This window comes from Chroicocephalus ridibundus, chromosome 8 (genome assembly GCF_963924245.1).
Source record: "Chroicocephalus ridibundus chromosome 8, bChrRid1.1, whole genome shotgun sequence".
NCBI classification, from domain to species: Eukaryota; Metazoa; Chordata; class Aves; order Charadriiformes; family Laridae; genus Chroicocephalus; species Chroicocephalus ridibundus.
Window position 1 is genome coordinate 52,907,822 of NC_086291.1, and position 26,867 is coordinate 52,934,688.

Consider the following 26,867-nt stretch of genomic DNA (forward strand, 5'->3'; position numbering starts at 1 on the left):
TATAAGAGAACTCTACTTCACTGCCATCATGCAGAATTAACAGTATGGTCAACAGCTTCCAACTCACATGAAATTTAAATAACTTTTACTGCCGTTCTTTACTACATATTAAATTTCAACAGACAGCTATGTATTAGCAGCAGTAACCAGATTTTTTTCCTTTGACCAACTTCAAATATAGAAACCAGCTTTTTGCCATGTTTCCTCAGAATCAGATGAAAAAATGTAGTTATTTGTTTTCTAGGGCAACTAGAAGCTTTTTGAATTCTACCAAAAAATCCTCAACTTAATCTATGAGCATTATTATTAGGTTCACCCACCCAGTTCCTCTCACCACAAATGTATTTATTGGACTGAACCTTACATGAGCATATACTCAGGAAAAACAGTTCCTCAACAAACACTTTGTGATATAATAAATAGTGAACGTACTCTAACGGGACTAATTCTGAAATCAACTGTTTGCCAGTCTCCCTAGAAACTGAATGGTACTTCAGTCTTCCAACTGTTTCTTGTTTAGTCTTTTAACCACTGAACCTCAGCCCTGCTATTTCACCTACCTTTATTCTTTAACTCCAGAACGGGGCCTTAGAGCAGACCAAGACTTCAACCAAAAACTGTGTTATGTGCCGTTTCAAAGATATTACTCACGTGTAAGAGTGCATCTCTAACAGACAGAGACATACATAGCATGGAAATGCATGAGTTGGCTCCTTACCAAGGAGTTTAAAATCGGTCTACCCAAGAGCTTTGATGCCATAATTGAACTAATCTAACTCAGAATGGTTATCTGTTACAGATTTTCCTAAACCTCGTAACAATGGTTCTTCTTGTAGCTAAGTAAAGATAGTGTGTGTGTGTATATATATATATTTTTATAAATATACATGTGTGTAAAAGCATGTGGGAGGAAAACTCCCAAGCAAGGTCACATAAATACTCCATTCTCAGAATCATTGATTTTGTTTTCTCATATGATAAATCCCCCCCAAAAGTTTTAATCATTATATAATAGAAAATATTCACTCAGGGAATATTAAAACTTCATTTGGTATCTGTCTAGGATTTTCAGTCCCAACCAGGATACTGAAAAAAAAATAATCCTTACTACACTTCCAAGATGAACACTCTCTACAGCACCAACCTCTCTTCTCTTTTAGAGCTACAGTTCACAGACACCTTCCTGCTGCTCTGGGCCTAAGTCACCATGTATTTTCCTTCATTGAGCAACTGTAGAAGAGATAAGGAAGGGACTGTCAGTTTTTACAAGGACAGAAACCACCAGTAGATTCCCCAAGTGCTGGAACCCAATTTGGAAAAGTTATATAGGAAGATGCCGAAGTATGCTGATGGCACACGTTCATCTAGAATAATCAAATCTGAAGCTTGCAAAAAGCTCCAGAAGGACTTGATGATACTGAGCAAATAGGCAGTACCACCAACGGTGAAACTCTAATCACTACCAATAAGGTAGCAGACGAGTAACAATTACTACACTCAGGAAAAAAAGCTTTGGAGTCTCTGAGTAAAACCCCCAAACAATATCAGCTCAGTGCTGAGCAGCGTATTAAGAAACACAAAATAGAAGTCACGGATGTATAAACTAAGAATACAAGTCATTAGTATAGTAAACTATTAATCCAAAGAGCTGTCATGACAGATGGAACATTAGAACTAAAAAAAAAAAACTATTATGAGGATGTTGAGAATCATACAACAGTGTCAATAAGAAAAGCTAAAAAAAAAGTTCAGGATCCTACAGGTTGGGAAAAGGAAACATCTGACAATATCAAAAAGATCAAGAACCCCAGAAGAGATCAATAAGGCTTTTTTTTACTCACCACTTCCCAATTCCTCACAAAAGAAATATAGAGCAAAGTTACAAGATCCATTACAAAGCAAACCAGAAGAATACTTTCTTCTGCGTTTTTCATATGGCTCAGAAAAAGCCGTGGAACTCGCTGCCTTTGCATGTTGCGGGTGCCAGAAAGGAACCAGGCTTTAACGCTGGACAGGCTACTGGCAGCTACTGGAACACAGGCACCTAGCAGCAGTCTCCTCTTCGGAAAGTTTTTGAAAAGCTAAGTAGTAGAAAAAAGGAGAGCAGAACAAGGGAAAAAATGCTTAATAGCTGAACTGCTGCCTGTTCGCTAAGCTACCTCTGTTGACCCCTACCAGGTAGAAGGCTGGGTATTTACGATAAAGCTTCAGCCAGTACAACCACTTCAACGAAGCAAAACATGTTTTATGAAATTGGGAGAAGAGGAAAAAAGGAAAAATTAAGGATTCTATATTATTAAAATTGCAACAGTAGAAACTATTTCCTGAAGTAACAGACTAAGATATCACTGTGCTTGAGCTGCTGGATTTCAGATCCATAGCATCTTTAATCAGTGACTTTGACTAAGTACCTTACAAGTCTGAAGGAGGGAATGGACAGCCAGCCAGCCCGCCCTGCCTCACCTGCTCCTAACACCTCCTTCGCATGCTACAAACCATCTCTAAGCAGTCCTAGGACAAACCTAGAGGTGTTTGTAACTGACACCATTTTCATGTATTTGAGGGGGGTGAGCGATGCCTGGGCAGTAAAAAACCAGCGCTGAAACAGAACAGGAAGAGGTTAGTTTGAACTGTCCCAAGTCTTCAAAGTCCTGGGAAGGTCGGTTTTAGCTACCTCTTTCTAAAAGTTTTCACAGCTGTATAAAAATTTTACATTGCATTAACGATTCCCAAGCCAGTGGAAACACCAGCCTACCATGGTGATCGACTAACAGGGACTGTTAGTGCAGAGAGTAAAAAAAGAAGCTCATGTAGCTGGATCGTGCTTCACCTCCCCATCACCCACATCCACAACTCAAAGTATATATTGAAATAAGTACAGTATTATTAATATATACACCGAATAGGCAAGCAGAGGCAAGAGCACAGGTATTATTATAAGGTCAGAGTGTGAGTGTCTAATTTATATTGCTTAGGAAAGCAGAGATAACAAGGGATGTATTTTAAGAACACTCTGGACTACGATCCTGAAGCCTCCTGAAACATACAGCAGTTAGCTGCAAAAACATCGCTTCCAGTGCTCAGGCAGCTGTTACAGCTGAAATCTATGATATTTCTTAGAACTGTGATTAAGTGTGCAGTTCCTGCTAGTCTCCATGGAGACTGATGTTGGCTCAGCAAAAAGTCACCAAGTGTTTTAAAATAATTCCTGTTCATTTTGAAATTTCAAAGCACTTAACTCGCTTTTGCCGATCAGATGTTATTTCCCCAACTAGAACTGCAGCAGTAAAAGCAACCAAAAGCACTAGCAAAACTACAAAAATATTTTTACAGCTCATTTCACATGCAGCTGGAAATTAAACACCAAAACATACATTAAAAAAAAATAGAAAAGGAATCTCCAAAACCAGAAACCAAGTAGCCAGTTGTACAATCTTCACATTACGTGTATTTGTGCACTGAGTACATTATATTTAGCTGCAAAAGAATCCTTTTGGGGATGATACAGTACTGTATTCTGTACTTTGGTTTGTATAATTAACTCTTGCCCTTTTTATCTAAAGGCTATTCCTCTTGGGAAGTACCTTATGTGACATGTTCTTAATTGTCTAGTACCATGAGAATAACTACAACAATCTTCAAGCAAGAGTGCATCTCCAAAGAACCTCCCTCCTCTGTCCGGTTTTGGTTTTCCTTTAAAGAAACAGAAGATATTTCACTAGAGCAGACAACAGCAAATTCTACCTTGCACAAAAAATAACCTAAAAGAATTTAGGCTTCCCAAATACGTAGATAAACAGCAGCTCCCAACACGTGCAATTATAAAGCTCTTTTAAAAGGTTCTCCATAAATATGCTAAGTTTAGCGGTAAAAATATTACAGTGTTTACCCAGTATCCACAGATAAACAGGAAAATACTGTCTACAGTCTCAATTTAGTGCTGTATTTTTTTTTTAAACCTTAAACCTGGCCATAAGCTTATATTGGCACAAAAGGGTTTTTTATACATATGTACACTTTACCAGAAATCCTTAGATAGAGTTTACATAGAGTAATTTGTACTTATGCATTGGTAAAGACTCCCAAATAATTTCACCTACTGAATGGACTTCAAAAGCTCACTGAGATTACACCCTGTAAAAAACAATAAAATAAAAAAAAGATGATGTCATACATGGTTGGTTTCTTTTTTTCAGTTTTCAAAGAACACTTGAGGTTGGCAAGGACCTCTGGAGGACAACCTTGCCCAACCCTCCTGCTCAAGCAGGGCTATCTAGAGCAGGTTGCCCAGGACGGTGTCCAGATGGCTTTTGAGTATCTCCAAGGACAGCCACCCCACAACCTCTCAAGGCAACCCATTCCAGTCCTCGGTCACCCTCACAGTAAAAACCATGTTCCCTGATGATCAGATAGAACATCCTGCGTTTCATTTTGTGCTCACTGCCTCTTTGTATAGACACCACTGAAAAGAGCATGCCTCCACGTTTTTCAACCGTTCTTTCAGATATTTGCACACACTGCTGAATCCCCCGGAGCCACCTCCTGTAAGCTAAACCGTCGCAGCGCTCTCAGCCTTTCCTCGTAAGAGGTGTTCCAGTACCTCCACCATCTTTGTGGCCCTTTGCTGGACTCGCTCCAGTAGCTCCACACTCTCTCTTACTGGGTAGCCCAGAACTGGACACAGGATTCCAGATGTGGCCTTATGGGCGCTTACCGATTTCAGATGTCTTCTCACCCTAGTACATTTCATTCTTTCCTCCTGAACTTACCACGTAAAGCACAGCTATCTCTGCCTTAGTTCATACTGAATATTGCTGCCTACCCTGACACCAAGAATTACGCTTTGGTACTCTCAAAGGCTAGCAATTTCATAAACATTATGGATATTCAGTACTACCTTCCAATACTCTATTTTTCAAGGCATTTACAAACTTAAGCTATACCACTACAGAGCCTAGATTTTTTCTTTCTTCACACCTATGGAGAAACTATAATGATTTGCTGGTTTAGATAATCTTTTCCGTAAATAGTAAACTTAGATGCCAGTTTCTTACGCGCAGGAGTACACTGCACTGTTGGCCTTCTGGAGTACCTTTGTTTTCATGGAAAATAAAGACTGTTCCATAAGCACTTTGGATAAATTAAATGGGAACGGTGGCCACACTGGTCAAGAGAAAATTTATTCCATTAAGTAATGCCTTTTTTCCTGTTTCTTGTATCACTCCACCAAGAATGTATTTTAATTTGAAGCCAAATAAAGTGTTGCACACCAAGCAAAATTTATATACAGCTATTTTGACACAACCAGAATTTTAATATAATGCAAAATCCTGATCATTTTATAACTCTGAAGTGTTCTAAACTATAAGCAGTAAGTAATTTAAAACAAAACTGAATGCTTTTGGTCTTGAACATTATGTAGCACCAAAGCTGACAGAAGAACTTGTTTTACCCATGTTTTTGAGGTAGTTTAGGAAAAGGTACTCCATATCCGTTAAACTGTCTTCTTATTACCTAGGTTATTGACCCCACTGAAAACAAGAAGCCAAGACAGAAAAAAACAAAACCCAGTTTTGTTTAGGAGTTTAAATAATTCTCATTGTTACTTGATTAGTCGTCTTTGTGACAGGAATGATGGAATGATGTTTTTTTCTTAGCAAGAACAAAAAAAGTGAACACGACCTCCTGAACAAAAGTTCACTGAAATAAATGTTTATTTTTCATACTTAGCAAAAAAGAAAAATCTGTCTACACATATTATTATTATTTTTCCTGGTATATGACATTAATTCATAAATACTAAGACACTAAACAGTAATAATTCAAATTCTAAGTTGTGAACAAAAATTTATCTGTGATGCAGTGGAAGCTTAAGCACCAGGTTTAAAGTAATGCCACTAATCCAGCCAAAACACAAATAAAATTGATCTCCCTGTCTAATGAGGTAGCTACAAGAACATATCACCTTACTGGCCTGGAATTGACGGGGATAAGAGAGTGAGTTAAAAAGCAGCGGTGAGTACATCAGGGTGACATCTTACCTAAATTGTGTCGCTTTGTCTTTGCGTGCTCGTGAATATGTTTCTTTGTAAAACAGCCAAAGAAGACACAGTAGAGGCAAGAGTGGAGTCTGTTCAGGTGGGCACCACACATATGACAAATGCACGACTTGGCCTGAAATAGAGAAACAGACACATGCTATGAGTGACAGAAGCACAGCTCCAAGTCCAGCGGAACAGGCGTAGATCTAACCACTAGCTTTCCCTTTTATGCGGTTCCTTTTGAATGCGGCGGACCAGCGGGGGAAACGGTTCTGCTCCCATGTGACAAAACCACCAATTAGACATATTATCGGAGAAAACTCCTCCGTTCATCCAACACACTTCCAAGTCTTGATAGGGAGCAAGTCTCATCTAAGGACAGATGATAGTCAACCCATTTACAACTCTCAGCCTGGAGTTTAATGAAGATTTCAAGCCAGGGTAAGCAGGCACTGCTGCCGGAATACAGTCCTACTATTCCCTCACTCCGCCTGGGCATTTCTAGCCGCATACCAACCAGTTACCGGCAGGATGACCATCACAGCCACGTGCTCAAGCTGGGAGACAGATGTGTTTGAAATGAACCTGCCCTTTTTCCCCCATGTTAACCTGTACCAGTTCCTCCACCCAGCTCGCTATGAGCCATGCAAACATCCACTGCTGGTGCAGAACCTTTGGGCATTATGGCTAACACTGCCTGGGCTTAACACTACAGCGGCGCAGATGCTGATTACCAGGGGAGCTAGGTCTCAACACCACTGGTCTGGATCAGTGCTTCAAAAATCAGCCCCCACCCACAGTCCCTACCTTGAAGCAAAGGGCTTTGCTGCTCAACAAACCTGCTAACCTGGAAGCTGAAGCTAGACTAAAACTACCCTTTTGTCAGGTTAGTAGGTTTGGGGGGAGATGGAGTAGACTCGGGTGAACATCAGAGCTCAGAGAAAGCAGATGCCCCGCAGGGAGGTAAAAGGGGTGAAGAGGCAGGAGTTCTGGTGGTGGTGGGACCACAGCACGAACTGTGCTTTTTCACAGCACCAAGCTCCTCAATCCACTCAAAAGCTGTAATATAACTTGAACGTTAACACGTTTGTGGGTATATGGCATTTCATTTCTCTGCTGGGAGATTCTGCCAGATTCATTCATTAGATTTCTCTATACCAGCCCACAAAATAGTGGCGCAACATCAAATCCACACCAGTCAAAGAGTTACAGAAGTCACTTTTGCCACTCTCAAGACCAGCTTTGAATCAAGTTTGGAAAGCGATGTGCTGACTGTTACCCTGAGCGACCCAGAATGAGAAGGTACGTGATGAAAGTCACCGTGATTCATTGGAAATTAATAAGCATGTACACCTGACATGAGGGTCTGCATTCCTATAAAAACAATACATTTTAATAAGAAGGCCTAGAAAAAAAAAAAAAGGCAATTAGAAGTTTAAGTAGACTTTTTGTCTCTCAATCATATTTGAAGCACTCTTCAAGCCAACAACACCCAAAACTTTCTTTTAGCATTAAACTCAGGTACTTCAACAAATCTTTTGAAAAAGTACCCTGCCTAGTAAGAGAGTTAGAGCTTGAGGGATAAGTCTTTTTCTCAACAACACCAAAACCAATTCGGGTCCGACATCATCTGACTGGAGGATACAGACGGGAGAAATCCCTCACAGTAAATTCACTTTTTATGTCAGACAACAGCAACTGCATTCGGACATATGTTCAAGAGTAAATGAACTTCTGTAACAGCTCAGAGCTGCAGAGAACGCTTGTACAGGTATGCCTTGTTTTGCAGGGTATAATCTGAAAATACTATTCCTTTGCTTGTCAATAAAGAAGTACCATTTTGTTCTTCATAATAAAAAAAAAAAACAACAACAATAATCAGAATTACTAAAATACTAAGATATCATCTAACCCAGGCAGTGCACTTCATCAAAAATAATCCCCAAAGTTCTTCAGCAATATTTGCCCGGTCTGCCACAACTTAAAATTACTCCTGAATAAATGATGCATGATCCTGTTCTCTAGTCTGGCATTTTTCTTCCAAAATACTTATGGCTGTTAAAAAAAAAAAATCAACGAAGAAGCCTGCAGTATGCTGCACTGTGTAATTCATTTCCAAGCTTCTACAAATTAAGACTTAAATCCTGAATCTCACATATTGTGTACTCAAAGTTCTCCTAATTTCTGTTAGATGAAAATAGATCGCTTGAATCAAACTCCACACACCTACAGAAAGAAATATTTTAAAGTAGGACCATAAAAACTCACCACCAGCAGCACAATTTCCATCTTTAGAAAAATACTGCAGAACTGTCAAACTCTTGCCTAACGGTCGCTCTTTGGCTGCAAAAGCTAAATAGGATCAGCCTATCTGTTAACATCACTGCCATGACAACTCTAGCAACTAGCTATTTTACTTAGCCAGCTAAAAATACATCTTTTCGCATTAAATGTATTGTAAACAGATGACATAACAAGCATGTAAAAACCGACCCTTTTAGACTAAAAGGCAGAAAAATAATACCCTAAGAGTTTTTATTTTAATGAAAGTTAAGAGAAATCAAAGAATGTAAAAAAAATTGGTGGTAAGTTAAAAGTTCATTTATTTAAAGGAAGCTATTTTATACATATCCTCTATTTGTTCAGTATAGCTCAAGATGTTTTTTCTAAAATTGTAAGAAAATAAGGTTAAAAGGCAACAGAGTGAAGAAAGAAATCAATATCAAAAACCATAGTGGCTATTCTTAACTAGATTAGCTGTCTCCTTTTCATCTGTCTGTGCTCTTAAACCATTTGCTAAGTTAAAACAAAGCTGCCACCTTCCCACCCCACCCCAAATAATCAAATTACTTTGTTTCATAATACTTCCACCCCTGCTCACATCTCTTGAGGCTACAGTCTAAGACCAAACAGAATACTGCAAATGTGTAGTCAAAAATTGGTTGGACCCATAAAGCCACAATCTTGCTTTAAAACACGACTCAACTTCTTTAAAATGCAAGTTAGGTCTTGTTTATGGTCCGGATGCTTTTGGGAAGTCAAGCAGCATTTTGGCTGCAGAATCAACCTGTCACTTCTCCTCTTCTCTGGTATGTCCTCCTAGATACAAGAACATCCCTTCCTTTATCCTAAGACATAAATGTAGGATCTTCCCCTTCTTCCATACCCTCTCCCATTATTATTCTGCTCCCCACATTATTTTATTCTGTTCCCTACTTGCTTCTATTCTCCTCACTTTCAGTTACTCCACTCTCCATCTTTAACCCTGTTCTCCCTCCCTCATCCTACGTCCCCAGCCAGGCTCCCTTCAGTCCATACTGAACCTCTGTCTGTCTATCCCCTTTATTTTTGCTTTCATACTCTAACAAACTGCACACAGAAACCAGAAGAGGCCCCGAGCATTTTCTTTCTGGAAGATTATAATCATTATTTTTTTTTAAATTATAGAAAACTGGAAAAAATGGTCCTGCACAATATAAATGACGTGTGCGCAGTCACTGACAATGTTTCTGACACAGCCGCAGCCACGAGCAACATCAGATATCCCACTTCCCTCTTCAGTGTTTTTTCCACTACGCATCTCCTTTATTTCTAAGGCAGTGGTAACTCGCACACCCAGACCCTCAGCAATAGTTCTGTACCTTCTTTAAAGGAGGTTTAAACAGCCTAGCAAATGAGGATGTAAAAAACTAGCGCACGACACACAACGGGAACTGGTTGAAATCACCTGTAACAAGGTCAATAGAGTCCATCTCTAAAAGGTTACCGGCTCTTAATACTGTTCATAGATATGACACAAAATGAGTTAAAAAGAAAGCAGCAGGCATCAGTAGGTCAAGAACTAGACTGCTGACACTTCAAGACTTCCCAAATTGTCAGAATAGCTTATTATTAGTTTCCCATCCTAACAGCCTTACCATCCTAACCATCAAAACAGCGGTGGAGAAAATTAATACATCCAGCTGGCGTTGCTGTTCTACCCCAGCAGCTCCCTGTCCCACAGCTCCCCCTCCTGCTCTCCTTTCCTCCACCTAAAGCAAGGTGCTCACGCTGGGCACGTAACGTCAATTGTTCCAAGAACCTACAAACCTGTTTCAACTTCATATAACATTGACCCCTCCAACCAACGAACGGCAAGTTTCAAGTGGCTATCCCTGCAACGCAAACTGTGCAGAAAAAGCAAGATGCAAACAATAGACCTTAGCTACCACAAACCATCCTTCTGTATTTCCAGATATTTCAGAAGTAGCTTTAGAAGCTTGGTTTGTATTTAATTGTATATGAGGGGAAAGCATCTTTTTAAAGAACCTTTCCACTAGGGTACTTAAGGAGTCTTGCCTCTTATGCTCACACTAAATATATCAAAGCCCTTTCAGAACAGAGCTGTTGTCAGTTAGAAGCTTATAAGCCAAAGACCTCCTACCTTTCACTGTCTGCAAACCATATTCACCACGCAGGTTCACGGGAAAAGATGAACTAGGTAACGCTAACAAGACAGTGGGAGGCTTGGGAGGTTAGGAGATCATAAGGAAGCTGTTGCCACATGGTGCGTGTTCACAAGTAACTCAAAGAAGCAGATTCCTAAGGTACTCCTAAAGCAAATACACTAGCTATGGATCCCTGCAAGTGTTTGCTCACGTACAAATCCTTAGCGTTAGGAAAGTAAAAATTTCCCAGTACAAACCTACTTCAATTTCTGCACCTTTTAAAAGTAAGTTTGTGTGTAAAACAGACGTAACACTTAAGACACATCAGAAGCAAGAGGAGAAAGTATTCAATTTTCTAATACGTTACCATCATTACTGGAAGACTTTGGAGGGGTACACTTCCCTTTCCAACCTAAAACCAAGTCTAATTCTTTAGAAAGAACTTTAACCTCAGTCTACATGGATTAAGTCTTTGTTGTGCAGCTCTAAATATGCCTACCTATGGAATACAGGTGCCTGTGGGAAATTCTTCCTCCCCGCCTAAGTTTGTCACCATAATCTCCTTTGTTTCCAAGAAGCAGCATTTGTGCTCCAGAAGCGTTACTTCAGCTCAGACAAACCATTCCTTACAAGGTAGTACTTCAGTGGACTTGAAAGAAGGGGATCTCCAGGCACAAGGAGACACCGATGAGTCCCACCCACTTGTGGTTGCTGAATTTTGAAGTAGGATTTCTGCGAGAAACTGAGAAACCTTTTCCAAAGTTAACCTTGGTACAACTACCACAGCAGTTATTTTGGCAGGAGAAGTCCCATCCTTTCAAGTCCCATCCCCTTTTCCCCATGACGCTCGCACACACTGGTGGGAGAGAAGGAGGAGAAAGCAACACATGAGCGTCCACTCGCCCAGAGCCTTAGGAACCTGTGACAGCTCCCAAAATAAAACTCCGCTTTCTTGAGTCCTTAATCCCTTACAGACACATGAATAAAAGTGAAGAGACTGTAAAGTTTGCGGTTTTCATTAGTTTAACAGCAGAACAGGGGAAAGAAAACAGAAAAAAACCCAAAACAGAAAAATCAGAGACTTTTGATTGAAACTTTTCAGATACAAAGTGCAAATGCCCTCACTGGGCCACAGATGAAGACATTTAAGGGAAACTTAAACATTTCCGTCCATATTCAGAGTTCCCAGTCTTAATATGCACATTTTAGGTACCATCAATCCTCTTTGTCAATTTTTGCTTCTCCTATTCACCTTGCGACGTCTAGACCATAGCCTAGGCACAGACTTTTATTTTTATTCTTATCCATCCTTGTTGCAACAAATTCTTGCCCAAATGTGGTATAGATACAGCAGCACATGTTGAGTGACGAACAGCACGCTTCCCTTAGCCTATTTTTTGAAAGAAAAAAGGACACAATCACAAAAGGTCACACAACCGACCACTGCTTCTTTCTTCGCTGAAGATGGAGACCCTACGGCTATTCCAACAGCAGCACTTCTTCTGCCTTGTGGGAGGAGAAAGCCAGTATTAAACCACAGCTGACAAGATTTATTACTCTTGAGTACTCTCTGCACCTCAAGAGTAACAAATTTAGGTCAAATCTGCCTTACGACATTTCTATCACTTCTTAGTTTACGTTTACTTCAAGATTCACAGTACCGCTCTTCTAAGGCGCGCACGCCACAGACCCATCACCCGTTAGTATAGTGGCTCGGATATTTCGTAAATTTAAATACTTAAAACTTCAAAGGCATGTTCTTAGGTTTCAAGAAACAAAAGAGAGGGAATTGATTCTACAGCCCTCTATGGCATGGCATATAAATCACTCCTCCACATGCTGATAGGATGATTCAGAGTTACTGTGAGTCAGCGCACATTTCTGACACATCAGCTTTAAAAAAAAAAATCAACTTAAGTATTGTTCACTCACTTCCTGCAACCAAGTCTTAATTATGCTATTGCCTGATTAGAAATGTCAGTTATTTTTTTTAAAGAATATTCCATCAGTACTTTAAATTTTGTTTCCAGCCCCACTACGGTTGTGGTACTAGTAAAGGTTTTGTTAGTACTAGCAAAACTGTTTGCTAGTTACTGACTTTTGTTGTTTGGTAAGTGTCCAGGAAGTCACCTTAAAAAAAAAAAAAAGCCAAGCACAGGTAACTTATTAAACTTGGTTATTCTAAATGTTTGTTTAGACAGCAGGAGAAAGAGAGAGTTCAGTATTTCAACGTCAAACATTAAACCTAAGGCGCTTGCTCTGCAGCGGTGTATTTGCTGGCTCCCATATTGCCATCGGGTGCGACAGAGAACATGCCTACCCAGCTTTCCTAGGCTGTGAACAGGACCTTTGGCTCTGGCCATCTGAGCAAGAGTTTGAAGACAATAATATCACAATTTATAAATAAAGATGAAATAGCCCAAGTTGTTAAATAACATCACAGTTCTCAAACTGAGTGTAAATGAAGGATACCATTAGGACCATCTGAGCAGCTTGCTGTCCTGTAGATTAGATTAACCCATGGCTAATTCCAACAAATCCTACTTCTGCCTGGAAGTGAGAAAATCTAAAACAGGGAAAAGGAAAAGTACTGAGCATGCTACAAAAGATGCTAGAAAGCAACTGGAGTAAACTTTTTTTTCTTTCCAAACTGATAAAACTTTTCCACTGCACCTTATTCAAGATGCTGCATCCCAGCAAGGGCACAAGCTACCTGTCTTTTGATAAGGCAAAGTAACACCTACGTTCAACTCACCTGCTCCCACCTCAGAATCATTTTATCTTAATTTAACCCCGGTTTTGAAACAAGATTAGCTGCACAGTACCTACTGCCAGAAAAAGAATGATTAAATATTTTCTGCAATTCAAATTCTGAAGGCAATTTTACCCCCCTTTTATGTTTTCAGGTTATTTTTTTTTCCCCTCTCCTATCTTCATGGAAGACGCACCGGCAACCACACAAGACTCACAGGTTTTGAAGCCAGTATCAGAATATTTTGAATTATCTGCTTCATTAGTTCTTTTTGGTCTAAAACTTTTAAAAGCAGACTATTCCTATTCCTTTTTCAGTTGTATTTTTTAGTCTTGACAAATTATCTCAATTTCCTTATCTGGCAATGACAAGCCTCTACTAAGTGCTCTGTGGTGCTCCGATGCCAGGCTGACAAATACTCTGGAGGCCGGGGAGAATGTGAGTTAATCCTAATTAATAAAGCAGCCTGAGCTACCTTCTGCAGGAGGGATGGCTTGCCACAACAGCAGCACGGCTAACTCACCAGGAACCAAAATACAGTTGGCCAAATATTTTGATAGGACCAAGATCCTCATTCAGAGAAATAATAACGGTAGAATTGAGTTTAAAAAAAAAAAAAGAAAAAAAAAAGAAGCCAATCAGGACTGTTTCCAGGTCCTGAACAGGTCTTCTCAAATGTAAAATTAACCACAAGAGTGACTGCGGAAGCCTGACAGTACTTTATCTTGTGTCTTTGGACGCAGTAAGCAGTTGTTTCTATTCTCTGCTCAAGGGTTGGGAAGATGACAGGAGAGGTACCATGCTGCCAAGAGTTTGCTGAACACCAGAAAAAGGCTCTATACAAAAGTGAATTGTTGGTAACAAAGCCAGAACGCTGACCCAAAGACAAGACACAAGAGGAACACAGAGGTAAACCCTTCAAGTTCACAGGGCATAAGCGACACGGAGGGGCTGTTTTGTAACATGCAAGAAAAGAGGCCATCTACAAAAGCATCTTCTAGACACGGCAGCTGGAAGCAACAACATTCAGAATAAGCCTGAAAGGACCACCAACATCGTTTGAAATACTACTACCTGTTCTGCTTAGGGATGAAAAAAATCTGGATAAAGTTATCCTAGAAAACTTTCACAAAGCAGGTGATATCCCAGCATCCACTGACTTACAAATCAACAGCCAGAGTGTTCACTTTCCTTCTCCCAACCGTACCACAAAATGGGAATGGATATTACTGAGCAGTCCTAGAGCACGATAACTAGTTACCTTAATAACTCATTCGCACAGCAATACTCTTCCAGGCACAAACTGGCAGGGGTTCATTCCCTTTCACTGTTAAGGAAAATATGCCTAACTTTTCACTAAGCAGCAGCTGGAAAAAGGTCCAGTATAAAATAAGGAGACTCACTGAGCTGAACTGAAAGAAGCAAGCTTGAAATAGCTTTGAGTTCATAAAGAAAAAAAAAAAAAGACAGACTGCGAACAGGTTCCACAGAAGGAGCTTTAAAAATACTTCTATACATACTAAGTGCCAGATAATATAGTAGGGTTTTTTTATGACTCCACATGCTTTCCTGAACTCTTGAATGCATTAATTTAGAGATTTGTGTTAAAGACCATTTCCCACTGTGCCCAAATATACTACAGCTGCTTTGAGACCAGTCAAGGGAGAGATAGAAGAAAAACAAAAAAGAACAAAAAAAAAGTGACTGAAAGTTATTTCAGAAGAGACAACCTCCTTTTCCCCCCTCCTTATCCACAAATACTGGATTAATACCTACAAAGACTGATCTACAGAAGTCAGGAAAGCCTTCCTGGAGCCTTTCTTCCAGAAAGAACCAGACCTCTTGAGGGCAGGTACTTTAGTTCTCATATACTAAACTTGATGTGGTAGTTCCTGACATTATATGCTGTTATACACTAGGATCACCCGATCCTAAAGTGACCTTTCCCATTCTTAAGTGAGCTACTTCAAGTAAGTCATTTTTTCCCCGAGAATTCAGAACAAGAATAATGATTTGCTTTTAATGTGGTCTTTCATTCAGTAAGATCAAAGCTCCAATGAGGCTCTGCACTAAGCGGCAGGATGGAAAACATCCGTAAACTCATCTTACTTGTCCCCTTCCTGCTGGAAGGGGCTGGTTTGAACTGTTTTGCTTCATCTTATACAGTTTGCACCTAATGTATTTTTCTAAACTAAGACGGGTTGAGGAGCACTCTCATAATTTGTTCTGCTGGCTCAACCGTTGGTGCCACCATCTCCAAATGAGGGGCAGTGACACACATTTAGAGCAATTGCAGCTGTTTGTGCAGTAATCACGCCTTCCTGCTCTAAACCAATTAGGCTATGCAGCTGGAGAGTTACTTCTATTGACAATCTGTGCTATCTTAAGCTTGGAGTGCATGTACCCTGAAGGGAATTACAGCTAAAGCTCCAACACACTGAAGTTAGGGGATTACACGTATGGACAATACTCAGAAGAGAGACAACACGTTTTTCTGAGTAACTCTGCAAAGACGCATTCTTAAATGAGAACAATGTTGTAGCCAAAGTCCATCCAAGCGCCAAAACCACAGTTTTGGTTCACAGGCTCTTCGAGAGAGAGCAGTGAAAGTCCATCTAAAGCTAGAGAGCTTTCATGAAATTAAGGATTGTGTTTGGGGGTCAACCAGAGATCTGAACAGTTACCATTTAAACTGTACATGCAATTTTTTTTTTCCTGTTCTCCTTACTCTGGATGATACATTATGCCAAGAGTGTGTCATTAAACAAGATTATTTAAAAAAAACAAAACAAAACAACCAGTTTTTTGAATTTTTGTTCCACACAAAATTCCACAGCAGGTACAAGGCTGAAATTACACTTGGGAGGAAAAAAAAAAAAAAACCAAAGTTGCACAATTTAAAAGACAGCACAAACTCGGGGAGAAAATAGGAGGATGCTCTAAAGATATAATTTTGGTTTTACCACATATAGTCACAGTAGCAAAAAAAAAAAAAAAAAAAAAAAAGGCAGCTGTATTTCCACAAGAACAAAGCAATTCTCCTGAATTTAAATGACTATGCTGAAATTGCTTATTTGGTAGGTGCTCATCCCCACCACTAGCATTCACAAATCTGAATGATTTCTCAAGTACTCTATAAAAGATGCATTTAAGAGCCTATTGTGTTTTTAAACCATTTAAATAATGGATCTTGTTCAAATTAAATCGCATGTCCTTCTACAGTAAGATTCTTTTAAAAGTGGAATGCGCGTTTGTCTTGTGAAAACACATAAGCTGCTTAAGGTTCAAATGCATCTCTTTCCCTGAATATATATGATGCGTGGATATGTTCTGTGTGTTGATTTTTATCTATTTCCTGCAATGCACCACTGCAGTAGCGAATTTCACATGAGAACAAGGGGCTTGCCAATACCGCAGTAGTGTATTCTAAGATCTAGTACAAAATCTATTACTTTACCTCACCATTCCCCCATGTCAGCAAATCGTGGAAATGTTTTTAAACGTCCTATTAGGTAATGTATTGATCTAATCTGTGAGCACATGACTTGGGAAGCAATTCAAGGAGCAAGCTAAACAAACCTGCCTGATGCTGTGCAGAGAGTCTTATTAAACCCTGCCCAGGCTGCAGAGATTGCATTTTGCCCTGCATAAAACTAAGAAATCTGCTTCTTCATATGAACACAGGTATGCTCTTGGGAACTTTGCCATACTACTTTGATGGAAATACTCCAGACAGCATCCTTCCAGAAAGAAGAAAAAAAAAAAAAGAAACTTCAGGATACGTACGATCAAAGTCCTAAGAAGTCCTACAGCCTCAATTAGAAAAGCACAGATTTTTCGGCTATCTTTTCTTTAACTACCCTGTTAAAGATGTCCATAAAAATATGTGAACTTAATTAGTCCACATCAAAGTCAAAGCAATTCTAACAGTAGGAAAGATGGAAGGGATGGTGCTACAGCACAGATTCTCTGTGGCATGACTTATTTATGAAACAAATACTCTCAGCAGAAAAGGAGACTAGTAGAAAACGAGCAGCAATAGAGTGACAGAGTGCATCTTTTAGCAACTATTTGTTTTATTAAAAGAAAAAAAACCCACACCAATGCCGCACTAAATAGGGTAGATCCATTGTTGAGCCTAACCAAAAAGCATTAGTCTGGTAGAAAACATTTCTGCTTTTAAAGGCTTCCTATGAGTTACACACAATTCTGTCAAGACGTTAAGAATTATTACACACGACATTTTTATATTTATTGTAGTAAAGCAAGCCAACTGGTAGTACAGAAATTAACCCCATTGCTTGCAACTTTTCCGACAATTGTGAGTTTCAGCAATGATATATATAACAATCAAGTAAGGCATACAAGCCAAGCTCACTTCTTGCCATAAGAATAAACTTCCTCTTTGTCTAACAGGAGCTGAAGACAAGTTCTAGTCCCCTCAACAGCGCCTACAAGAAAAAACATTGCAAAACAATAAAATAAACTTCCCTTTTGGTTTTACTATTTGCTGATTCTCCTTCCAAAGACCAAATTGCCCAAAGCACCACAAACCATTCCCAAGAAGCACGTTCCCCCTTAAAAACACGCCAGAAAAATGAGCTGACACTGAAAAGACCATTAACACATACCCCCACCACTAAATAGTCTTCACAGAACAAGTGCATCCTCTAAAGTTACAGCGAGGCTTTCAGAGAAAGTAAGACAGAACACTCACAGGGTCTCAAACAACAGTGCTTTCATTAGCACGAAGCATCAAAGGGACTATAATGGACAAGCCAGAAGTTTTGTTGTCTAGTTCTGCTTCTGATATTAAGACATCAGCATCTGAGGGCACATTTACGTTCATCTAGCTGTGTACGTACAGGAATACTCTAAGCCAACTAGCACATTACTGCCTAGAACATCCAGAGAACTAAAGCAAACTCTCAATATGCTTACACAGACCACGCCTGGATATCTAGGAAGCTGAAGCATACTATTTCCTCATACCTCAGTACAAAACAAATTAATAATTCATTTTACAGGAGCAAAATGAGAGGTCTTTCATTCACCGGAAAACTTCCATGCAAATTCGCAAACCTAAAGTTATGAAGATATGACAAAGGTGGTTAAAACTGCAATTCACCCTTTAGAAGATTTAAGATTTAGAAAATGAGATATTCTGAACCCTACAGACACGCAAAAAAACAAACCAACCTGTTATCAAAGCGATGCAAAGCCAGAATACCTTTTGGAAGAGAAAGGAGTTTTGATTTCTCACACTAGAACTAGTAAGATGAATGAAAGCATCTTCAGAAAAAAAAAAAAAAAAAAAAAAAAAAAAAAAGAAGTTTCCCAAATTTCATCTGGGAAATGAGCATTCTCACAACAAAAATGTCTTCCTTTATCCATTTGCAAATAGCTGCAGTCCCACAGACTAATGATGTGTGCAGGAAGGTGGGTGATAAAGTGGAGTTAGTGAAGAGCATCTGTCTTTTTACATAGGATGTACTATCGATTATTAAGTTTTAACACTTCATCCTACATTTGGATGATTAACTTGTTTTGCAAAATAAGTTCATTTCACCTGCCTCTCAAAGGAATGATCCGGAAGGAGAGATGCAGTTAAATTCTTACTGCTTCTCAAGATCAGGGCACACGAAATTCTACCTGCTGTTGATCAGGAGGGCTTGGGGAAGGCGTGGTTTCCAAGCCTAAATGGAATGGCCTAAATGGAACCGAGAAGCAAACAAAAAAAAAAAAAAACAAAACAAAACAAAAAAAAAACCCTCCAACCTGCCCTCCCCGACAAAGACACGAAGAACATCCCCAAAACCCAACACAAAACAAAAATACATCACAATACCTTCTCAATTTGGCACTTCACTAATAAGACTCAGTTCTCAGAACTGAGTTCAGAGCATCTTGCCCACATGTTAAGAAAAAAAAATGCTGCCGTAAGAAATATTTTTTTTGTATAAACATGGAACTACAAAATCTCAGTTGCCCGCTTCTTTCCCCCCACCTCCAAGGTACTACCAAGCACTTTGTTAATTATCTCAAAGCCAAACTTCCATTACGACAGAAAAAAGAATTTTAAATGTTATATTCAAAGTATCTCTAATCTTACTTAGCTGCGTTCTGAACAACTGATATAACTGAACAACTAATATAATATACAATACTTGTATTTCATGGTTGTAATCTCTATTCCTCCCATACTATAAACTTCAAATATGCACCAGCAGCAAATTCAAAAGAGGACACCATTTCTTGACAGTTTCAGAGTGCTATTGAGAAGCTGTGAGAGCAATCCTTAGACAGGTTTAATACTGTAAAGGTCACAGTAGCTGTGAACCACGTTCCGAATTTCCATGACTGATGTTGGGACTGTTAAAGACGCTACTTTTTTTAATTATTTTTTTTTTTTTTTAAACAAAGTTTCAGCTATAATGCTGAAACCTTCCCCTCCAATGTAGGATGACAGTGTCACAGCAGAAATTCTCATTTCTTTCTTCTTCTTAGTTGGTTGACTACAGCTGAAGAGATCTCCTTCTCATACTCCGATTTGCTTTTCCAGCGATATCCAACTACTCAACAATATTTTGTTGGATTTTTTTAATGTACCAAACAATAGCATTAAGTGAAAATCTATATATTCCCTTCTCGCAGATGACTGTAAGCCATTAACAGATTACGTTTCATGTATTAGTGTCATTGCTTTGTTCAGAAGACCTAAACAGACAAGTTTCTGAACTGAGATTTTTAAGTGGAGTGTAGAGAAATTCACCCTTTTATTTTTAATAATCTATTCTATACATTACTAAAAGGAGCGCTATTAGGAAAAAAACGTGGTCTTTTTAATTTAGTCACATGGAAAAGTTTGCCCTTTTTTAATAGTGTGATTACAAATGCAATTATTTGTATCTTTTTGAGCTCTTGTCATCAGTAGTTTTGACTTCAGTAAATTTATTTTGATTCTGATCAGGCACAAGTTTAATAAACATGAGGCAAACCTGTACGTGAATGGAGTTGACATCCAGGCCCTAAATCTGTCCACTGACATTTGTGTAAAGAAGAAAAAAGTCTAGAGCCTCACTGCAGTGCAATTCTTTGAAGAGCAACATGGAGAACCATCAGATAGATTCAAGTCTGCATCTTGACCCAGCTCAGACTGCTTGCCTACAATGAATACGAGAACAGGAGAGTGTTTATGTGCAGGTCAGATGCCACTCACCCCAGCAGCAAAGGGAGATGCTTCTACTCATAATAGCTTTAAACTACATGAATTTATTAGAAGAAAAGTGTCTGTCCTTACTACTGTGAGAATGAACAGCCAAACAGGGTAAAAGACAGGTAGTTTTGTTGTTGCTGCTGTTTCTTATTGTTGTTGTGAGTTGTTTTTTTTTTATTTAACTCCCAAGCAGCTGCTGCATCTGATTAAAAAAACCTCCTCTGGCACCTAACAGCGGAGCGGGAAATAGCCAGAGCTTTGTATATTTGACTGGTTTGAAAAATTTTCATATTCAGCAATAAAGCCAGAGAAGAGGCAGGCCTACATCTCTTGTCCATGCTTATGATTGCACGGAGCGCGGCAACTGCAGCTGGAAACCAGTGCCAGGCATGGATAGCCTGGGGGAGAAGAAAAGGAAGGGTCCACATCCCAATCTGGCAGTGAAAGGGGCTGGGGAGGTGAGGGGACCATGCCAGAACCCAAACTCCTGCTGTCACTTGCAAGGCAGAAGTACAGAAGCAGCACTACCTCAGAGAGCTCTGAAGATGACACAGCGCTGCCCACGTAGCTCAGGCTCTGCATCACTTTTGAGACTGAAGCCCACATTACAATAATGCACCTATTACAGGTATCAGCCACGGTAAGTTCTGTCTTTGTCTACAGCCAAGGACATACGATCCAACAATCAATACACATGAACAAAAGAAAAAAAAAAACAACATTTTTGAAGCTCCACAAATACACACACCATCTTACAACAACAATTCCAGTGTCACTGTTGTAAACTTGTAAACACTGATTCATGACTATTTTGAAATAGAATTTCTATTCCATGTTTCATCTTCTAACATTTATTCTGTTCATTCATAATTTGGACCAAACTTGAAAGGCACCTGGCTGAGTTTCAGAGAATTTGAGTACTTGGAACTGCTACAAACTTCCAGACTACAGCAACCCCGAGAACTAACCCTTCAGTAGACTCCAGCTAAGGGCTCCATGTTGACGCCATGCATAACCTCCTACAGCAAGAGACAGGAGGATCTGACATGAAGATTTTGTGCTGACCACCTAGACCTTGCTCTCTTCACTTTGACTTCTGTATTTACAAGAGAGGAAGTGCTAAACCCTCAACTCAATATAACCACCCCCTTCAACAGAAGCTCATCGCTTTAGTTTAGCACCATTTAAACGCCACCAGTATTATTTCCACATCTTCCTTTTTAGTAGGCTGCTTGATTACATAATGCTGCACATTGAAAACAAAAATTAGTAGATTATAGTGTTTGGTTTCATTTATGGACATTGTGCTTGGTTTGTCATTTAATGCAAAAAGTGTTAGTTTAGTTTAAAGGATGGATATAAAAATTAGTTAAGACAAAACAAATACAGACCGCAGCAGCCAGCTGGGCTCAATGGCTGGGAAAGCTTATTAGGCAAAACACATGCTTTTTAGCTAGAACACACCTCTGCATTCCAAAAAGAAATCCCAGCAGGACAGCAAGCTTTTGCAACACAGGGATAAGAAAAGCAAGCAGAAAAATTCCCAGGCTGTTAATTACAGTGAAGGCCTATTTCATAATATCAACAACAGATCTTTCTTCCTATTTTTCTTGCTCTTCAAAGGACAAAATAAAACAAAAATAAGGCACCTCGGCTTTTGCCATTTTAGTTGCTATGTTTTAAAGAGAAGCCTGTCTCTGGAAAAGCTTCACCTACCCTCTACTGTTCCAAAGGAAGATGTTGGAAGGGCTGCAGAAGAAAGGGTGAAAATACAACGAAGTGAAGCTAACGTTACTTTCAGGACCTACAACACCCCCTCCTTCCTTGAGATCAAGCATGAAAGCATACCCAGCGCTGTAAACATTATACAATCTGTCTGTGTAAACATTGGTTTCTTTCTGAATTAAGTTTCATAAAATTCTAATGCCTCTATGAAAACATGAAAGATGGAAAAGAACAACGACACTTCAGCCAAAGTGCTACCCAATCCTCGCAAGATAAAAACCCATCCACCTTCATGCTACCAAATACGGCAAATACTGAGCCTCCTTCTAAGTACCTTCAGAAGAGTGTGAAGGGTACAAAAAACAAAAAAGCCCAAACAAACCAAAAAACCTAACAACTCAACACTTTTAAGGGGTAAAGATTTATCTTACAGAGCTATTGGGGAGTTCTGAGAACCATTTCTGGTAGCCAGCTCCAAACGATTGTTAGTGGCCTTTTGAAAGGAGCACAGCTTTTACTTAAATAATTGAAAAGATGACATGAACAACTTAAAAATCCTAAAACTACTCCATTTCTTGAAACTATTCAGAGTTCTGCAGCACAGGAACCGTCAAGACAGAACACTTTCGATGCGATGCCATTGTTTCATTCCATGATGCATCTTTTTGACAGTACTTCAGAACTCATAATACGCACGTTGCTTCACATTCTCACAACAGAACACTCTTTACATTAAAATACTAGAACTCAAGTTACAAGACAGCAAAGAAAAGCGTTTAAAGGTGCCAAAGAACATCTTAAAACTATATTAAAAAAATGGTTATAAATTTCAGCGAAAGACAAAGACCTGATTTTAAAAAGAAATGCAAACAGATTTACCTTCAGCAGTTTTAACTGCTGCCATTACACGTGTCAGATCAGTGGAAATGTTCAAACACAATACTCTCACCTTTCAGACGCTCTACTAGCCATTATGTCTGTGCCCTGTAAGCAAGAAAAAGTAACATGCTACATAATACATAACATTTTCCACTTCTTTTTTGGTGAAAACATTAAGATTTCTATTAACGATTTAATTTTGTCCACTGCCAGAGAGCTAGAAGAACAGTACTTTGATGTAGAAGACAATTTGCCTGTCAAAGTTAATAAATTACTCCAATTATTCTTTGATTAATCACACAGAAATTAAGAACGCAGAGAACAGGTTCTCAAAAGAGGGGAAATTTTTCAGAAAGTTTGCAGGCAAGTTCAAGTGTTTTTCATCAGTACTGCGAATCCGTGCCTGGGCATTTCTTTCTCAGTAATGAAATAATTCTAGGAATTAAAGCGCCAAAAGACTTAATCAGGGCAGGATTTCCTGACATCCCATTCCTGATAATCAAGTGATGGCAGTGGTAACTGATGAGGGAAATGAGAGAACAGTACTACCCCTCCGTGTGTTTAGCCCAAGATCTGCGTTAGAACTCCCCAGCTAACTAATCCCAGGTAAAACTTATCTCCTAAGAAAAACGAATAAAAGATTTCTCATATATACTCATACTCCGCATCACCCTTTGGACAAGTGTTTTGCAGAGCAAACTCATCACTATGGTTTTGCTAGAGAAAAGTCAAATGATGACATTAAAAAGAGACAGGAGAAAAAAATTCACATACAGCGGATGAGTCAGGAATGCTATGGAGAAAGGGGGAAAACAGAACTCTAGTGAACGTGATAACTTCTTAGGTATCACTGTTGCAGGCAACTCCTTTAGCACTCAGTACAAGAAACATGAAGTGCATATAAATTCTGTTCTGTGCAGCGTCCAACTACTAGAACATGTAAATGCACAAGCATTTAGTGCAGCTAAAAGTTCATGTCACCATTCATGCAAAGATTCATCTTCATTTTCATTTAAGATGTACAGCTCGTCCTCCAAACTTCAAACTATTTAATAAAAACCTCCCCCAAATAACATTTGTGATAACAAGTAAGCAGGAACAGCTATTTGTACATATCCCTTCGAACTCTGTAAACAAGCTCAGTTTTTATGTTTCAAGAATAAAATATACGATTTTCCCCTCTATATCTTGCAAAACAGGAATACCACAAGTAAGATCAAAACTGTTTCAAGCCACTTCATTCATGTCTCCCTTTTCCTCCACTGGCTCTTAGGAAACTTAAGCCTTTGAAAATAACTGCCCCACATATGACTCTTCCTTGTGAAATGAAAATACAGCTTATGTACACGTATATACACAGCTATGTTGAAAGAAGTGTAACCATTCTACTTAGAAGAAAAAAAAAGGGAATCTGAACGTCAATTTCGTCTAAAGATGATTTCAGAAGGTACTTTATAGACTCTTAACATTGAGTACACATTGAGCTCCAGGAACCCATGGCAAATTTCAATTCAAAAATAGTATCTCAACACAGGTATAGCTTGTATGATGGGAAAAGTTATGGTTTTTTAGAGGCCTTGCTCTATTTATGTCTACTTATATTAATGCCATAGACATTCAGTAGCCAGCATCACACACTTGGACAGAAGCATAGCAGTTTCTGAAAGAGCGGAGAGACCTTTAAGAAGAGATAAATGCACAAGGAGAAACTACAAGACGTTCATCAGTCAGAGTGTTGAGTGTTCTGGAGCACACGCACCTGACAAATTAGTAGCATGTGGAATTTTAGTAATAACAGTGCCTGCAGAAGATGTTTGGAAGGGGAGAAAGAAGATCGTCTGCTTGTGCATCACAGGCAATTGCCAGCAACTACTCATGCACATGCCACTGATCCATTCAGACAAGACAGTCAGAACTACAGTCACTGTCACATTTGTCAAACATAAAGAGACATAACTTAGATTCTACCTGAATCTAAGCAAATACTGGGCCCACAGAATGCCCATTAACACTAATAATTAAGATAAGTAGTGTTTCATTTACCAAAAGAGCATCTGTACAGTAAAGCTGCATGCTTCTTTCAAAAAAAAGTTACTCGGATATAATTTACAGTTTACCTTATCAGAAGAGTTTAAGGGTACTGAGGTGCACATGCATTTTCATGTAAAGCAGAACATGAAGAAACAACGTCAGCTGTATAAATATAATAATCATGCGATTTAAATAATCTATTTTGAAAGCAAAAATCATAGCTCTGGGGACTCCCAACTGGAAAAAAGACAACTGAAAACTGCAACATGCATTTGTAGAAAAAATTGCTTTTTAACTCCTATGGCAAACATGATTGAGCTACTTGCAGACAGCAATTGTGACAAAATCAAATCATCTTTTTTTGATCATCCAAACAGTGGTTGGGTGTCGCTGGCATCCACAAAGTCAGACTGGGCCATAGTCAGTGACCTCATAATTCTGTTTAATGGAATCTCACTTCAACGTGGCTGCCACGATTGAAACAAGCTACAAGAAAAGGAAGTCTCCTGTTCGCCAGCTGAGCTCCCACAGTCTGTCCAAGGATGAAGCAGAACCCACGGTTCCTCAGGACACTTGCTCGAGGCCAGCAGAGCTTACTCAGAGCTGTGAGGGAAATACCTGCTTGAGCCTGAAAACAGGACAGGAAAGCAATATCCAAGCACCCTTCCAAGTACAGCTTCAGATCTGAAATAATGCTCCAAAACAGATGGGAAAAGAAGACTCTAGCATTCACGTAGCTGGAAAAAGATTACTGCTGTGTCTATGGTAGAAAATACTAACATCTTGGTGATAATCCTAGAACAGGGGGCTTATGCACGTGTGGAGTTAGTTACACCAACTTCAGTGTAACTATTCTGTGTACCAATGTAAGACTGCCTGTAGTGTGAGATTTTAAGAGATTTAATTGAAGAGCAGAGACAAAGCTAGACCACCAGATCTTTTAAATTCTCAAAAAAAAAAAACCAAAACCAAACAACGCAAAAAGCATTACTAGAGAAAAAGCAGTAGCTGAAAAGCCTCACAATCCACTGTGTGAACAAGTTGCTCTGTAATTTGGTTTAGAATGTAAGGTCGCCATCTGAAACAGAAAGGCTTTTACAGTTCATATAAAAATTATTCCTGGACTAGCTCAACAGATCCCCCCATGCGTAGCTCTTTGAACACCAGAAGTTCAAACTTGCAGGTCAATACGTAAACAAGAGGTAAGCGAAATCCTGTTTCTTTGCAGGAGGGGTGTGAGGGGTGCTAGGTAAAGAGGAGGAGGAAGAGAAAGCAGTCCTATATAGATGGATTCGAGTTACCCAAGGCTGCTTGGCAAGCAGATAACGGGCTGAAATAACCAGAAGTCCATTTAGAGATAAGAAATCATTCTGCAGTTTTTCAGAGAAGGGATTACCACCACTCAGGATGTGCAAGCATTAAAAGATAGTCAGCTGCAACACGTTAAAATAGATTTCCCATGTTTGATAAATATTCAAAATACAGTCCATCCTCACAGCTATTGCACTGCACATATAATATAAAACAGGGGTTTAAAGAATTTACAACAAATCCTCCATTATTTTAGTCACAAATTAACTAAAAAAAGTGGGTCCTTTTGTATTTCACATGTTGGTCAGACTTCACCTTTAACAGTCAACATAATGATGAAGATTTTGCAAACTTTAAGTTGATTAAAATATTACAAGAACAGGCCTGGAAAGATTGCCCACCTCCTTTGGTTTTTTTTCCTAACACGTTTTTGAAAGAGACTGGAGAGTAGTGCTCTACAGTAGTCACAATCTTTCAGCAATGGC

At 39.2% G+C, this 26,867-nt stretch overlaps 1 protein-coding gene across 2 annotated transcripts in view; it reads right to left on the reverse strand.

The window, feature by feature from the left end:
• The window catches only part of USP22 (ubiquitin specific peptidase 22), a 113,302-nt gene that overhangs the window by 65,319 nt on the left and 21,116 nt on the right, over positions 1-26,867 (reverse strand). For both annotated transcript variants that reach the window (XM_063342935.1, XM_063342933.1), the window contains exon 2: positions 6,042-6,174. In XM_063342935.1, the coding sequence (XP_063199005.1) occupies positions 6,042-6,174 (133 nt within the window). The remainder of the gene's footprint in view (positions 1-6,041; positions 6,175-26,867) is intronic.